Source organism: Euprymna scolopes, chromosome 35 (genome assembly GCF_053919585.1).
Source record: "Euprymna scolopes isolate OS-2025 chromosome 35, ASM5391958v1, whole genome shotgun sequence".
Lineage (NCBI taxonomy): Eukaryota > Metazoa > Mollusca > Cephalopoda > Sepiida > Sepiolidae > Euprymna > Euprymna scolopes.
Genome location: NC_136516.1, coordinates 45,897,273 through 45,915,810, shown reverse-complemented (window position 1 = coordinate 45,915,810; position 18,538 = coordinate 45,897,273). Strand labels below are relative to the sequence as shown.

General features: G+C 31.7%; 1 protein-coding gene across 1 annotated transcript in view; it reads left to right on the top strand.

Annotated features, from left to right (window-relative positions):
* The window catches only part of LOC145259858 (uncharacterized), a 1,597,463-nt gene that overhangs the window by 1,555,467 nt on the left and 23,458 nt on the right, over nucleotides 1–18,538 (top strand). Inside the window, exons 16-17 of the mRNA XM_080117703.1 lie at nucleotides 9,747–9,782; nucleotides 16,161–16,232. Of these exons, the coding sequence (XP_079973829.1) occupies nucleotides 9,747–9,782; nucleotides 16,161–16,232 (108 nt within the window). The remainder of the gene's footprint in view (nucleotides 1–9,746; nucleotides 9,783–16,160; nucleotides 16,233–18,538) is intronic.

The following is an 18,538-nucleotide window of genomic DNA, read 5'->3' as shown; positions in this document are numbered from 1 at the left end:
TATATTTTCTCAAACGTTAAAAAGAACACTTGTGGGGGATGATGTATAGATTTTAATTTTAATAATAATCTAAGATCAATAAATATTTCTCGTTTAATCGTTACTACTAGCAGTGGGAGAATTTGCTTGAATCAAAATCGAATGAAAAAAAGACACAATTAAAAAAATTGTTCTAGGCATCAGAAAATATGCACAAAATTTACAGATTCCAATACAGCTATTGATATTCACCAAAGTTCTGATTTTTCCGATTCCGATTCTGATGGCTCATCTCAACACTATTTTTTTATCCAAAGAATGACAAATACTTGTGTATATCTATCTATCTATCTATCTATCTATCTATCTATCTAGAAAAGTGAACATGTCTGTCTATGTGTGTGTGTGTGTGTGTGTGTGTGTGTGTGCATCTGTGTGTGTGTGTCTGTGTACATTTCCCTACGCAATAACTCTGTCAATTTTTAGTCTACAGACTCGAAATTTGATATACAGGGTACTGAGATTTGGGAAAATCGATGGGATCGGTTTTCGGTCAGAAATTCCGCTGTTAAAGGGTCAAAGTTCAACGATTTGACCTTTTGAGAACTCTACCAAACTCCTCCGACAATTTTGGGTCTAAACACTTGACATTTTAGATATTGGTTCCTTGGACATGGATTTAAATTAATAACTTGATTTGAGCTCAAAACAATAAATATAAAGGGATCATAATAAGAGTCAAAGTTTTTAAAAAATTACCGTTTTTTTTTTTTTTTTTTTTTTTTTTTTTTTTTTGCTCAGCATTTTTTGAGCCCAAAACAATAAAAGATAATGGGTAATAATAGGGGTCAAAGTTAAAAAAACTTGACCTTTTTTTTTTTTTTTGCTCAGCATACACCTTCAAACACCCGGGCAACGCCGGGATCCCATGCTAGTATATCTATAAAAGTGAACATGTTTGTGTGCGTGTGTACATTTCCCTATGCAATAACTCTGTCAATTTTTAGTCTACAGACTCGAAATTTGATATACAGGGTACTGAGATTTGGGAAAATCTATGTGATCGATTTTCGGCCAGAAATTTGGCGATTAAGGGGTCAAAGTTCAACGATTTAACCTTTGAGAACTCTACCAAACTCCTCCGCCAATTCTTGGTCTAAACACTTGAAATTTTAGATATAGGTTCCTTGGACATGGATCTAACTTAATAAGCCCAAAACAATAAATATTAATGGGTCAAATTAAAAAAATTGACCGCTTTTTTCTTTTTTTTTTTTTTTTTTGTTCAGCATACACCTCCAAACACACGGGCAACGCTAGTATATCTATAAAAGTGAAAATGTCTCTGTGTGTGTGTATTTCCCTACCAAATTACTCCGTCAATTTTCGGTCTACAGACTCTAGATTTTACATAATGGGTATTGAGATTTGGGAAAATCTTTTTAATTGGTCTTCGGCCAGAAATTTGGCTGTTAAGGGGTCAATGTTGAACGAATTGACCTTTGAGAACTCTACCAAGATTCTCCACCAATTTTGGGTCTAAACACTTGAAATTTTAGATGTAGGTTACTTAGACATGGATCAAACTTTTAAACTTGATTTGAGTCCAAAACAATAAATGTTAAGGGATTAAAATTGGGGTCAAAGTTTAAAACTAATTCACCTCTGCGGTCTCTACCAAATTACTCAGCCAATTTTTTGTCTTAATATTGGAAATTTTACATAAAGTGTATTCAGACATAGTGCAAGCTTTTTAATCGGTTTTTCGCCTAAAATTTGGCTGCCAAGGGGTCAAAGTTCAAAAGATTTAACCTTTGCGGTCTCTAGCAAACTATTAAGCCAATTTTGGGTCTAAACATTTGAAATTTTACATAATAATACATGCAGCAAGATTTTTAATCAGTTTTGAGGCGAAAATTTGGCTGCAAACAGGTGAAAGTTGAAAGAGTTGACTTTTGCAGACTCTACCAAACTCCTCCGCCAATTTTGGGTTTAAACACTTGAAATTTTAGAAGTAAGTTACCTGGACATGAGTTAAACTTTTTAATATATATATATATATATATATATATGCCCATAAAGTTATGAACAGTACATAGAGCAAAGCCTGGCTGAACTGCTAGTATATATATATATATATATATATATATATATATATATACTACAGAATAGTTTTTATTTAACAATCAGTTGTTATGGAAACGTGAGATTGTAAAGTTTACAAAATATTACTGGCAGTAATATTCTATAAGTTATCCCATCTAAACAAGAATTGCTCGATATGCAAGATAGAGCAAATAAATTAAATTGTAATTCAATGAATTTCAAAAACTCTCATTGAAATGAAATGAAGTGGTTGAGTTTCATATCCAAGAATTTTTATTATTCTAAGCAAGACAAAGAATGATTTAGAAAATTAATCTCCTTAACCTATAGAGTTTCGATGTCTACCATCTCATCAGAGGAGGGAAAATATTAGCAAATAGTTATAAAGGTATGCACCCTATTTGCTAAAGTCATTGTTTGTAATGAAGGAGTTTTAGGAAAGTTTAGGATAGAGAACGCACAGGAATTGATGGAGTCATTTTCTCAGACCTGATCGCCGGTCAAATATCGATCTCAATTTTGGGTTTGTTTATATAATAGATGATATAATAGATGATATAATAGATGATACGCTTATATTTTAATTCATACAGCTTTCATATTTATTATTACATAGTCATTTCTCTATTGAATAGTATCAATGCTTCTGTTCAGTCTCGAAAGACAATGGATACCCCTGTTTGGTATCTGCCTGTGTAATTGTGAGCTAAAAGTTGCGCAATCCTCAACCACACCTCTCCTGAATCGGCATTTCTCATGCAATTCTCTACCTGCATAAGAGGAGCCAAGTCGTCCTAGGATACAGTACTGTTGCTACATCTTGGCAAGAGCTGCTCAATGCCTCAGTTCAGTCTCGCAAGACAAAGGATACCCACTGTAAGGGCAGCTGCGCATGTAATTGTGAGGCAAAGGTTACACAATCCCCAACCTCATTTCTCCTGAATCAGCACTGCTTGAGTCCAGTGGCAACGAGAAGTCTAGGACGATTTGATCCAATATTGAGATAAGCAGAGAGTGCATACAGTACCTGTAATACCCAATTTTTAATACTGACCAGGCTCAACATTGCTTAACTTCGGTGATCTAACGTGTGTCAACGTGATTAATATTGTACCTAATATATAGTACTGATTTTAAAACATTAAAAAATGATTACTTGAGTGCCATCAGCTAGAATTGAAACCGAAACATTTAGTGCTCCAGATGTATTTCCTGAATTTTGAGCTACCGACAGAAAGAAATATTTAAAATTAAACCACTGCAAGCTATGAATGAATTTGCGCATGCTCAAAAGTTTGTTACATGTAAGCGTGCGGCGTGTTGGTTCTATATATGAAAATCGAATGAACCACACTTGCGTAAATGCAACCGTATATTCTTTTAGAAGGCGGAGGCATGCTGAAATGAACATTTTATATTTCAGTGTGCCGACATATTTCTATACTTTATCATATATTTCTTATCACCCATCCAAACAAAGATTTTATTCGTTATAAATCATCCTTGGTGTATGATTACTATTTTCTGTTAATTTCAGTGTTATGTGACCAATAGTTTAAAAGTTTATCGGTTAAATATTTACACACACGCACATACATACATCTACTGTTTTATTTATAATAAATTATGATACTCACACGATCATCCGTAAATGTCCATTACTGTCAATTAGGGTGACAGAGCATTTCTATCTGCAGCTAACCATTTTGAATAGCATCATCTTTGCAGGTCGGTTTGAATCAACAATTAAAAATTGTGTCATTTTAGGTATTACCTGTGTATAAGTCGACTGTAGATTCTAGACAAGTTAAATGGTCCGTCTCATGACTCTTTCTTTGTGTGTGTGTGTGTGTGTGTGTGTGTGTGTAAGACACATTATAAATTGTTTCTCGGCATACGTGAGCGATAATACGTGCATTTATGCAAGGGTGGTCTATTCAATTTTCATATATAGAACCAACCTGCTGCACTCTTCCATGCAACGAACGCAAATATTGCTAATCAGACATTCTGATCAATGACATGCTGTAATTCCAGGCGCAGTTCCTGTTTTTAGACATAATTTATGTCCCGTACCATAATAACGTAAACTCATACATTGCACAAGCCGTAATATAGCATAATAATGTGAACACATGCGTTAAGTGCTATTAAATGGTTTCATTAAATAGTTGTCATTAAATTGTTAAAATTTGTTTAACTTAAGGGAGAATGACATATTGTAAACATTACATTTCCTACTAAAAAAACTATCGTATCATCACCGAATACATCATATTGAACTTAGGCCTATAGCCACGTCTAGAGAGTGAACATTGCAAGAGTTATTCCAATTATTATTAAGCCTCCCACTGAAAAACCGCACATGTGCTTACATGCTGGCAAACACACTGCAGTAGGGTTCAGAAGGAGTGCGATTAATTTCTAGGATTACCGGTATATACCGAGTGCACAAATAAAATGGCGTTTTCTGTGTTATAATCGAGCGCCGAGTCGCTCTTTAACAAAATTTCCAAAAACATTACCTATCTATAAGTCGATCCTCTCAAAATAACCTTAAAATTGTCTCCCAGAAATTCAACTTATACACAACTATATACGGTATTCTATTTCCACAGATTTGTTTCTTCCGGCCAGGTGCGTGGTTGTATCAAGTACATTTTATTCCTGTTGGGTGATATTTTCAGGACATCTGGCCCGAATATTAAACATGTAAATGGATTACCGTTTTAGACGGTTTCTTAATTGTAGCTGTCTCGTTTGTTATTTGTGTGAATTAAAGTGGAATCTTTTTCCTTATACTGAAACTACCAGGGAGACTCGACATTGTCCGGAATTGAATGAGGATCAACAAATGTTCCACCCTCCCATACTTTTATTGTCATGGAAATCTGTGAAATCACTAATTTTTCATTCAAGTCGATCAATTGACTCCTCTAGTTGGGGATCCACCCCAGTTTATCACAAGGAAGCTTCCAGTGCTTCTCTGCAGTGACTTAATCCACAATACGATTGTAGTCTACATTACACTGTTGAGATCCTACTCTTGATTTTATGATGTTATCTTCTATAATATAAATCTCACCTGTCTATTTAAATGTATGTATGTATGTATGTATGTATGTATGTATGTATGTATATTTGTATGTATGTATGTATGTTTGTATTCTGCCTAAAACTTTCCTCAACGGCGACGGATTTTCACAAGATCGGTATCGTTTGGAAGCTCGGCTCTTCAGATGACAAATATCGAAAAATTGGGTAAAAACATTAATTTCTTCACCCTCAACTGGGCACTTTTCTACATGGAGAGGTGGCTTTTTCCGCCGATATTTTCGAAAGCCATCCTCTCTTTTCGATTGTCTAGCTTTAATTTAAACCTACGTCACTTCCGGTTTGGCGATGAGTGCAATAGCAAACACGTCACATATTTTTTTTCACTTTCTTTTCCTCCTTCACAGTACATTTTTTTGCGCTCGCAATTTTCCTTTTTTTTTTCTTTTTTTTTTTTTGCTCAACCAACACCCTTACATACACCCCCACTTTCTTTTTGCCTTCGCGTCGTCACGGGTTCGAGCCTGCCTTCCAACTACAACTTTTTTTCTTTTTTTTTGCTCAACACACACCTACAAGCACCCGGGCAACGCCGGGCATCCAGGCTGTTTTTTTTATATAGATAATGGCTTGAATTAAAGTTTAAAATGCAAAAGTCAATTATCATGGTAAACCATGATAATTGACTTGTGCTTTAAAAAGAAACATTCATTTTGAACGCGCCTCTGCCTTACAAAAGAATCTACGGTGTTTTTATAGGTCGGAAATTTTTGCTTGTGGGGTGATAAAACTTCTCAATTACACTTGTGATGAAAGATTGGATAAAGTGTTAACTTTAGTCAAAATCGGGCTTCCTTCTTTAACCCGATTTTTTGATTATCGATTTTCAATACATTCCGATACAAAACCTATGAGGGAAAACTCTCAGACGCATCAAGTACCTTCGTGTAAAATTTTTAAAAAGTTGGCTCAACTGTTTCGGAGTCCATAGGGAACGAACTCACGCACACACGCACACACACAAATAGATAGATAGATAGATAGATAGATAGATAGATAGATAGATAGATAGATAGATAGAGTGAGTAACGTATTTGCACAACATAGATACAACAAACAAGAAGCATTGAAATAAATGAAGGTAGATTTTGATGTCACACGAACTCTGTGTTTTTGTATGATTGAGAGATGTATGAATTGAAAGTAAGTTACCTCCCTTTAATGCTGAAGTATCCATGTTTTCTAGAGCTGGTCGCCAGCAAATACTGGCTGTTTGCAGACTTCAAAAGAATGTTCTAGGAAAAGAGATTTGACTTTAATGAGGAAGTTAAACTAGAAATTGAGGTGTATTTTTAAGTCAAAGACAAATCTTTTTACAAAAAAAAGGCATGAAGTTGTTAAAGTGTTCGAACTAGTGTATCTGTCTAGAATAGAGGTTCTCAACCAGTGGTAAATTTACTCCAAGGGGTAAAAATTAAATCGTCGGGGGTAAATAATTAAAGTACCCGGTAATTTAAAGTAAGTTTTTCTTTTCAGATTGTGTCATGTCTAAGAAACGTAATACAAATTAAGTTCATAATTTTCGATTTAAAAAATATTTTGATTTTTGTTTTTTTACTTTTTGTGATACGAATGTATCACAAAAAAAAAATTTTCTTTTAAATCAATAATGGTTTATACAAAATCGAAAGTCCTAAAAAATAAAAAAAGGTTCTTTTTGACCTTCTTGTTTTTCTGTCATTTTATGATGATTTTGAATTTTTTTTGTATATGAGTTAGGGGTAAATGAAGAAATGCATAAAGCCTAGGGGCCAATGATTGAGGAAAAGTTGAGAATACTGAGGTAGATATAGTTTTAAAAAGAGACCCCCTTTCAAAAGACAATAAATTTGCATATTTTTTAAACATAATTTAGAGAGGGAAAGAGCTTTTTAAAAACTATATCTTCATCAAAGACAAAACAAAAAAACTGCAATTAAAAAGATTATTGAATAACGGGAGTTTTTTTAAGAATGAGTTTGTGCAATTGTATTAGTAAAATAAAAAATTAATTGAATTAAAAAACAAAAACAAAACTAAAACTACCGGAAAATTCCAGAGAAGAATCGAACCCTTCCCCTGTTTTTTGTTTTGTTTTGTTTTTGTTTCTTGTTTTGTTTTGATTTTTTTTTTTTTTCATTATTATTTTAATACTCCAAAACTTACGGGGTCAAAAATGGGTCAAAATTGAAAAAATTGTTATACATTTTATACATTCATCTTAGTTTATTTTTAATTTTTAATTTTTACGCAGTTCATATGCATGTCACGTTGGTACAGTGGTAACGTCACCAGCTTTGAATGCTACAGTTTCGGTTTCAATTCGAGCTGGTGGCACTCAAATACTTTATTTTTTTTTTTTACTTTGGAAATCACGATTCTAATAGTATATACATCTGGACAAATTAAAATATCATATTTAAGCGTATTTTACGCCCGGCCAAATCCCCCCTCCCCCGCCAGTTCTTTAAAAATAATTATTTCTTTTCAGATTATATCATGTCTAAGAAACGTAATACAAATTAACTTCATATTTTTCTATTTAGAAAATATTTTGATTTTCTTTATTTTTTGTGATACGAATGTATGATACTATTTTTTAATAAAAAAAAAAACCTGAAGTTCTTATCAATAAAAAGTTTTTTTTTCTGTCATTTTATGATGGATATGAATCTTTTGTATGGCAGTAGGGGGATAAATGGAGAAATACATAAAGCCAAGGGGGTCAATGTTGTGTATCAATATAGAAAGAGATTACATTGAGAAATAATAGAATTTTGCCTAAAAAGCTGTTACATTATTAATTGGGCCCAGAACTTATTGAGTGATGCGTTATATATATTACTTATCATCATATCAACTTTTTATTAAAGATATAAGCTGCTGCTGCTGCTGATTTGGTCATTATTGAAAGCAGCCTCCATTTTATCAATCTTCCTAACCAGAATAAGTATTTTTTTTTAAAAGAAACTGACTGAAAATACACTGCACAATAATGTGAACACAATACCGTGGGGCTGCTTCCCAGCTGACTATAACGCGGTCGTTTTCAATTTAAATTTTTTTTTTTTGGACCGTCCTCTTAGATTATCAAATTCTGCCCAATTATCGATCATAACAATGTTGTCTCACCAGCCACCTGACACTCATTAACTCTTATCCTTGATTGGTTTTCACACCTTGATAAGTGATGAGTGGCTTCTACAACTTGATACCACTTATCAAAAAGTAAAAAAAAAAGAACATATCCTTATTTTCATGGCAAGTGTTCGACTGAGCTCCAATCTATGGTCCCTCCCTCACCAATCTTTCACAAAAAAAAAGCACTCATCTAACCAAAATCACTGTTAATAATTTCCCCCACCTCTCTATCAGTGCTAAACGAGGATTCCATGAACAAAACTTTTTTTCTTAGAACTGCCCGCCTGTAGAACTCTGTTGCTTTGGTCTGCTTTCCAGCTGACTACAATAGTGTCATTTTGAAGCCTAATGTAAACAGGTTCTTATTGAACTGTGCTCGTAAATAATCTAATTATATCCAATTTCCACCACAAACGATTACTATGCTACTGTCTCAATGACTACGATAGATATATTAACCTTTATCCTCGAATGGCCTCCGAGCCTTGATATGTGGTGACCTCTTTGATAAAAAAAAATGGCAGAGTCAGTTAATGGGGATGAAGGGAGATCTTGTTGCCTTCATCAAACACTTTTCAAATTACGTTTTTGTTTTTTTTTATTTAAATTTAAAGAAAATTTATGTCAATCTTTTTTTCGGTCCTTGTCCAGAATTTACTGTCTATTAAAAAGCAAAAAGAAATATATCATGTATGTATACATGTCGAAACGAAAATATCATATCCCAAAAACCGCATGAATTGATCAAGTAGTTTTATTTTTAAATAAGAAAATGAAATGTTCTGAGTAACTTAAAAGTCACTGCCTTGTCCGCCATTTTGAAAACAATCTAAAACTAAATTATTGTTGAGTTATCACCAAAAGGTGATAACTCAACAATAATTTAAACTTGTGATAACTCAACAATAATTTAACTTATAATTAAAACTTGTGATAACTTAAACTTATATATAAATTTATAATATAATTTAAACTTATAATATAATTTAAACTTTGTAATATAATTTAAACTTGTGATGGCTTAAACTTAAAATTTAAACTTGAAATAACTCAACAATAATTTAAACTTGTGATAACTCGACAATAATTTAACTTATAATTAAAACTTATGATAACTTAAACTTAAACTTTATAATATAATTTAAACTTGTGATGACTTAAACTTAAAATTTAAACTTGAGATAACTCAACAATAATTTAAACTTTTAATGCCTACGATTTCTCATTTTATTAAAAATGATTTTCTTTATAAAAATAAAAGTACTTCATCAATTTACGTGATTTTTGGAATATGACATTTTTGTTTTGTCGCAGATACGTACATCATACATGTTTTTCTTTATTTTTGTTTTTTTTTAATGTAGGGAAATTCTAGACAAGAACTCTATTTTTCAAATTCAAATTTTTTTATTTTTTTTTATTTTTAGGAAAACAATATGAAAATGAAAAGCCAAGATGATGAGGTAAAGTATTGATTTTTTATTTGATATATTCACATATTCAAATCAATGTGTTCTTACCTGATGATGAACATTTATTTGATTTTTTTTTTTTTCTTCCTTTGAAGATTGTAATGCCGGGTATGGGGCAGCCAAACCAGCTGCCAACATTGCCCCGCTTTTTTATTGAAACCAACCGAGAGCTCTTTTTAGTATCCTCGCTGTTCCCTTAAGTGCAATTGTCTGAATCTCTTTTGCACTTGGTTCACCAGGAATATTAGTTAGGTAGGACTTCAAAGTGGACATCGGAGGACAAGCCATTCAGAGCCCTATTTGTTGCCTCAACAGACTTCAGAAGTGAATTTAAGGCTTAAGAGAGCCTAAGAGCAAATATTAGGTCGGTGCAAAAGTTTTTGCCAATTTAAAGTGCCATCTTGAAAAAAAAAAAAAAAATGTGCGTCAACGTGATTAATAGTACTATATATTAGGATATATAGTACTGATTTCAAAACATAAAAAAAAAATTACTTGGATGCCATCAGCTAGAATTGAAACCATGCTCTCTGTAACTTGATTTCGTCTATCAACAAGCTTATAAATGCATCGTTTGTAAAATTCTTTAGGCTTTGATATGAAATATGGATCTAACTCATGTCCAAGCTCCTCTTGACCATCTAAATAGTGTTGTAATCCTCAAAATAAGTGATAATTCGAGGAAGATAGGAGAGGAGCATATGCAGGATGTGGTAAGATTTCCCAACCAAATTCTAGATCTTTGGTCAGTAGTTCTGTATGAGTTTTTTGTTTTTGTTTGTTTAGGCCTCTTGATCTCTTGGGGAACATAAGGCCGCAACGATGCTCCTCCAACAGACCCGGTTCTGGCTGGTCCTCTTCAGTTCGGTTCATGTCATTCCGGCAATCCTGGTCTCTGCCTCGACCAATTTTACGCTTGCCTTGCAGGTTCCATTCAAGGGTCTGCCTGGTGATGTTGGATGCAGGCTTCCGCAAGGTGTGGCCAATCCAGTTCCATTTTATAGGGTTCTAATATTCCAGGTTTCTATCCTGGTCTTGGCTTTGGCTGTCAGAAGGATTGTCAGCATACTGGCTTCCCGGAAGCATTCACTCACTCGCGTCATGAACTCTATTAGAGAGGAACTTTCCCAGACCAAGAAGTCCACAGATGATGCCGTTGTGGTTTCTGTAACTTTCTTTTTTTTTTACAGAATTGGGTCGTTGGCCCTATTCTAACCCCCAACCTGGAGGACCAGTGAGTGATCTTAGTCTGATCTCTACCCTTAAACCTGTCTGGCTTGGGTGACCCTACCAGGAGACGAATCTCCTGCCAGCATAGCTGTCTGGGTCCTAGAGACACGCAAGCCCCCTAACCACGCCAAGATTGCACTAGGGGGAGTTCTGTATGAAGACAGGCATTATCATGATCGAAGATAACTTCCTTTTTGCTGATAAAAGAAGGTGCTTTTCAGGTCAATGGATGAAAAACCTGCAGAAAAATATGAATGATGCTTTAACAATGTGAAAGAAAAGTTTATAAATTAATCATCGTGATATGCTTAAGTCATACTAGATATAAAATAAAGTACAATAGATTAAAATGCCTCTTCTATAAACCGGCAAAAAAAGTTTTTTTAACACAATCTTTTACAGTAATGAATATTTAGCAGTTTTGTAACACAATCTTTTACAATAAGGAATACCTAGCCATTCTTTTGTAACACAATCTTTTACAATAAGGAATATCTAGCCATTTTTTGTAGCACAATCTTTTACAATAAGGAATATCTAGCCATTTTTTGTGACACAGTCTTTTACAATAAGGAATATCTAGCCATTTTTTGTGACACAATCTTTTACAATAAGGAATATCTAGCAGTTTTTTGTAGCACGATCTTTTACAATAAGGAATATTTAGCAGTTTTTGTAACACAATCTTTTACAAAAAGGAATATTTAGCAGTTTTTTGTAGCACAATCTTTTACAATAAGGAATATTTAGCAGTTTTTGTAGCACAATCTTTTACAATAAGGAATACCTAGCCATTCTTTTGTAACACAATCTTTTACAATAAGGAATATTTAGCAGTTTTTTGTAGCACAATCTTTTACAATAAGGAATACCTAGCAATTCTTTTGTAACACAATCTTTTACAAAAAGGAATATTTAGCAGTTTTTGTAACACAATCTTTTACAAAAAGGAATATTTAGCAGTTTTTTGTAGCACAATCTTTTACAATAAGGAATACCTAGCCATTCTTTTGTAACACAATCTTTTACAATAAGGAATATCTAGCCATTCTTTTGTAACACAATCTTTTACAATAAGGAATATTTAGCAGTTTTTGTAGCACAATCTTTTACAATAAGGAATATTTAGCAGTTTTTGTAACACAATCTTTTACAAAAAGGAATATTTAGCAGTTTTTGTAACACAATCTTTTACAAAAAGGAATATTTAGCAGTTTTTGTAGCACAATCTTTTACAATAAGGAATACCTAGCCATTCTTTTGTAACACAATCTTTTACAAAAAGGAATATTTAGCAGTTTTTGTAACAAAATCTTTTACAAAAAGGAATATTTAGCAGTTTTTGTAGCACAATCTTTTACAATAAGGAATATCTAGCCATTCTTTTGTAACACAATCTTTTACAAAAAGGAATATTTAGCAGTTTTTTGTAGCACAATCTTTTACAATAAGGAATATTTAGCAGTTTTTGTAGCACAATCTTTTACAATAAGGAATACCTAGCCATTCTTTTGTAACACAATCTTTTACAAAAAGGAATATCTAGCAGTTTTTGTAACACAATCTTTTACAAAAAGGAATATTTAGCAGTTTTTTGTAGCACAATCTTTTACAATAAGGAATACCTAGCCATTCTTTTGTAACACAATCTTTTACAATAAGGAATATCTAGCCATTCTTTTGTAACACAATCTTTTACAATAAGGAATATTTAGCAGTTTTTGTAGCACAATCTTTTACAATAAGGAATATTTAGCAGTTTTTGTAACACAATCTTTTACAAAAAGGAATATTTAGCAGTTTTTGTAACACAATCTTTTACAAAAAGGAATATTTAGCAGTTTTTGTAGCACAATCTTTTACAATAAGGAATACCTAGCCATTCTTTTGTAACACAATCTTTTACAATAAGGAATATTTAGCAGTTTTTTGTAGCACAATCTTTTACAATAAGGAATACCTAGCCATTCTTTTGTAACACAATCTTTTACAAAAAGGAATATTTAGCAGTTTTTTGTAGCACAATCTTTTACAATAAGGAATATTTAGCAGTTTTTGTAGCACAATCTTTTACAATAAGGAATACCTAGCCATTCTTTTGTAACACAATCTTTTACAAAAAGGAATATTTAGCAGTTTTTGTAACACAATCTTTTACAAAAAGGAATATTTAGCAGTTTTTTGTAGCACAATCTTTTACAATAAGGAATATTTAGCAGTTTTTGTAGCACAATCTTTTACAATAAGGAATACCTAGCCATTCTTTTGTAACACAATCTTTTACAAAAAGGAATATTTAGCAGTTTTTGTAACACAATCTTTTACAAAAAGGAATATTTAGCAGTTTTTTGTAGCACAATCTTTTACAATAAGGAATACCTAGCCATTCTTTTGTAACACAATCTTTTACAATAAGGAATATCTAGCCATTCTTTTGTAACACAATCTTTTACAATAAGGAATATTTAGCAGTTTTTGTAGCACAATCTTTTACAATAAGGAATACCTAGCCATTCTTTTGTAACACAATCTTTTACAATAAGGAATATCTAGCAGTTTTTGTAACACAATCTTTTACAATAAGGAATATTTAGCAGTTTTTTGTAGCACAATCTTTTACAATAAGGAATATTTAGCAGTTTTTGTAGCACAATCTTTTACAATAAGGAATATTTAGCAGTTTTTGTAACACAATCTTTTACAAAAAGGAATATTTAGCAGTTTTTGTAGCACAATCTTTTACAATAAGGAATACCTAGCCATTCTTTTGTAACACAATCTTTTACAAAAAGGAATATTTAGCAGTTTTTGTAACACAATCTTTTACAAAAAGGAATATTTAGCAGTTTTTGTAGCACAATCTTTTACAATAAGGAATATCTAGCCATTCTTTTGTAACACAATCTTTTACAAAAAGGAATATTTAGCAGTTTTTTGTAGCACAATCTTTTACAATAAGGAATATTTAGCAGTTTTTGTAGCACAATCTTTTACAATAAGGAATACCTAGCCATTCTTTTGTAACACAATCTTTTACAAAAAGGAATATCTAGCAGTTTTTGTAACACAATCTTTTACAAAAAGGAATATTTAGCAGTTTTTTGTAGCACAATCTTTTACAATAAGGAATACCTAGCCATTCTTTTGTAACACAATCTTTTACAATAAGGAATATCTAGCCATTCTTTTGTAACACAATCTTTTACAATAAGGAATATTTAGCAGTTTTTGTAGCACAATCTTTTACAATAAGGAATATTTAGCAGTTTTTGTAACACAATCTTTTACAAAAAGGAATATTTAGCAGTTTTTGTAACACAATCTTTTACAAAAAGGAATATTTAGCAGTTTTTGTAGCACAATCTTTTACAATAAGGAATACCTAGCCATTCTTTTGTAACACAATCTTTTACAATAAGGAATATTTAGCAGTTTTTTGTAGCACAATCTTTTACAATAAGGAATACCTAGCCATTCTTTTGTAACACAATCTTTTACAAAAAGGAATATTTAGCAGTTTTTTGTAGCACAATCTTTTACAATAAGGAATATTTAGCAGTTTTTGTAGCACAATCTTTTACAATAAGGAATACCTAGCCATTCTTTTGTAACACAATCTTTTACAAAAAGGAATATTTAGCAGTTTTTGTAACACAATCTTTTACAAAAAGGAATATTTAGCAGTTTTTTGTAGCACAATCTTTTACAATAAGGAATATTTAGCAGTTTTTGTAGCACAATCTTTTACAATAAGGAATACCTAGCCATTCTTTTGTAACACAATCTTTTACAAAAAGGAATATTTAGCAGTTTTTGTAACACAATCTTTTACAAAAAGGAATATTTAGCAGTTTTTTGTAGCACAATCTTTTACAATAAGGAATACCTAGCCATTCTTTTGTAACACAATCTTTTACAATAAGGAATATCTAGCCATTCTTTTGTAACACAATCTTTTACAATAAGGAATATTTAGCAGTTTTTGTAGCACAATCTTTTACAATAAGGAATACCTAGCCATTCTTTTGTAACACAATCTTTTACAATAAGGAATATCTAGCAGTTTTTGTAACACAATCTTTTACAATAAGGAATATTTAGCAGTTTTTTGTAGCACAATCTTTTACAATAAGGAATATTTAGCAGTTTTTGTAGCACAATCTTTTACAATAAGGAATACCTAGCCATTCTTTTGTAACACAATCTTTTACAATAAGGAATATCTAGCAGTTTTTTGTAGCACAATCTTTTACAATAAGGAATATCTAGCAGTTTTTGTAGCACAATCTTTTACAATAAGGAATATCTAGCCATTCTTTTGTAACACAATCTTTTACAATAAGGAATATCTAGCCATTCTTTTGTAACACAATCTTTTACAATAAGGAATATTTAGCAGTTTTTGTAGCACAATCTTTTACAATAAGGAATACCTAGCCATTCTTTTGTAACACAATCTTTTACAATAAGGAATATTTAGCAGTTTTTTGTAGCACAATCTTTTACAATAAGGAATATCTAGCCATTCTTTTGTAACACAATCTTTTACAATAAGGAATATCTAGCAGTTTTTGTAACACAATCTTTTACAATAAGGAATATCTAGCCATTTTTTGTAGCACGATCTTTTACAATAAGGAATATTTAGCAGTTTTTGTAGCACAATCTTTTATAATAAGGAATATTTCATAGTTTTTGTAACACAATCTTTTACAGTAATGAATATCTAACAGTTTTTGTAGCATAATCTTTTACAATAATGAATAGCTAGCCATTTTTTGCACAATTTTTTACAGCAATCAATATCCAATATTTTTGTAGTTTCGGGTTTACTTTCAACAGTCTTGCAAGGATCTTTTTCTATTTTGCACTTTCGTCCACAAAACCATGTTTCTGTCAAAAAGAGAAGAATTGCCGTGTTCTTGGTTGACTGTTTTTTTAATGTGTTATTTGTGGATATTTTTAATCCTCTCATAATATGCATCATCATTCAACTGTCAGTCTGCTTATCACATCATCTTTTATCCTTGAGTATTTTTAATAGTGATACATTAGTGAAAAAAAAGAATGAAAAATATAATCTAGATTAAAAACTTTTAAAATTTCACTTATTTCATTGTTTCAATGTTTTTTGTTCAGATCCACAAATTAGAAGATTTGTTATCAGAAAAGGAGGAAAGCCTGCATTTCCGTCAAGAAGATGCTGAAGAGGTAAGATGTCATTTTAATGTTCGGTTGGCCAGTTTTTAAGGCATATCAACCCTTTTTGATTGGACTGTGATCAAGTGATTTCAGGGTGGGGGATTCATTTAAGAAAACTTTAATTAAAAGTTGAGTATTTATGTATATACATGCATATATACACACATATACAAATACATATATATACATGCATATATTTATATGCATATATATATATATATATACATCAAATTTTAGTCATTCAATGAATTTAAAAATTTATGACGTGAAATGTTTGAATTTAAAATCAAAAGATTTTTATTATTCTATGTAAGACAAAGAATACATTTGAAATATTATAACTCCTTATCCTATAGGTTTTCGATGTCTACCATCTCTTCAGAGGAGAACATATTAGCAAATAGTTATAATGGTTTACACCTTATTTGCTAAAGTCAGTGAAATATGGAAAATCACAATTAAAAGTTGTTTAAGTATTTAAATGTCATAGAGTAATGGAAGTTAATGAAAAGGATATAAAAATTCACATTATTTTATTCTGAAGTATATATATATATATATATATATATATATATATATATATATATATATATATATACATATACATATATACATAAATAGACGTATATACAGATATATGCAAATATATAAATACATATACGTACACTAATGAGCAAAAAAAAAAAATGGGCCAAGAAATCGATTTTTCAATATTTTTCCATGAAATTTTGTTAATTTTAACTGAAAATTTCTATTTTGCAGATCATTATTATTATAGCATATAATAATAAGTGGAAAAATTAATCTTAAAAATGGTAAGACCGCATCTTGGCGAGGATATAAAAAACCGAATTGCAGGATTAAGGCAGTTCAAAATGACTTACAAGCAGATTTTTGATATTTTAAGAAAAGAAAAAGTGAAAAGATCTTTTTCTGCAGTGAAGCGAATTGGTCAAAGGTTTGAAGTCGAACGCTTGGTAAAAGGGAAATCTGGATCTGGTCGCCTTAGAGCATCCACTTTGAAGGACGATCTTAAATTAACTGTTTTGAAGGATCGAAAGAAAACTTATGTTGACCATAGCAAAGAATTCAAAACAGGGGCTGGAAATTCTCTTTCTAGATATACTATATCTAGACGAATGAAAGAACTGCGATTTTCCTCTAAAAGATGTGTAAAGAAGCCATTTTTATCTAAGAAGAACATCAAAATCTCTTTCTATCGAAAGAGATTTTTCTCATGTTCTGGCAAGAAAAATACAGACTGGTTCAGGAAAGTTTTCTGGTTAGATGAATCAAGATTTTGTCTTGTTAGTGATGCTCTCGATGCTCCCGAACAGTGCATTCGAAGAACTGGAGAAAGATTTTCACCAAGTTGCATAAAAACGACAGTTAACCACGGGAATGGAGGGATAATGGTATAGGGAACTTTTACTGCAGCAGGAGTTGGGGAACTTATTAGATGTGAGAAGTCAATCAATGCAAAGGAATACATTCGAATGTCAGAAACAGGACTGTTATCCAGAAGCTGGGAATATCCCAGAATATTATTTTTCAACATGATAATGCCCCTGCACACACTGCTAAAGTCACAGGAAAATGGTTTCTGATAACTCAATTGATGTGATATTTTGGCCAGGTCAAAGCTCCGATTAAAACCCAATCAAGAATATTTGGTTCATAATACCTCGTGCATTGGCCGAAAGAACCTTTTCGAACAATGACAAACTGTGGGAAGCTGTGCAAAGCGAATGGAATAGCATCTCCTCTTCACAGTGTTCCACTTTGGTTGAGAGCATGTCTAAAAGGATTAATCTTTTAAAGAAATCAAAAGGGAATGCGATTCCATCCTAAGCATTTATTAAAGTAAATGTCTTGTTCTGTGTTATTAGTCTTGTTTAATTTTCCTTGTTTAATTGTTCTTTGTTCAATATAGTTTTTAGTGCAATAAAATGTATAAAATTTGTTTGGCCCAGTTTTTTTTTGCTCACGAGTGTATGCATACATATATATACATACAAATATATTCATGCATATATATATATATATATATATATATATATATATATATATATATATATATATATATATAGTAATTTATAAAATATATATGCCGATTAAGCTACACTGACGTTTCATGTCTGAAAGTCACACAATGAAGCGAGATCGAAGATGCTCCACTGTACAACTCATGCTCTATACCGATCCAAGTTATGACAGCAGGACCATTGCCAGCATCCTCCAAATGCATTGCTGGATTGCAAAGAATAACAGGGATGTGCCCAGGGTGATGAAAACAAAGTTTCCGGCCATGATTA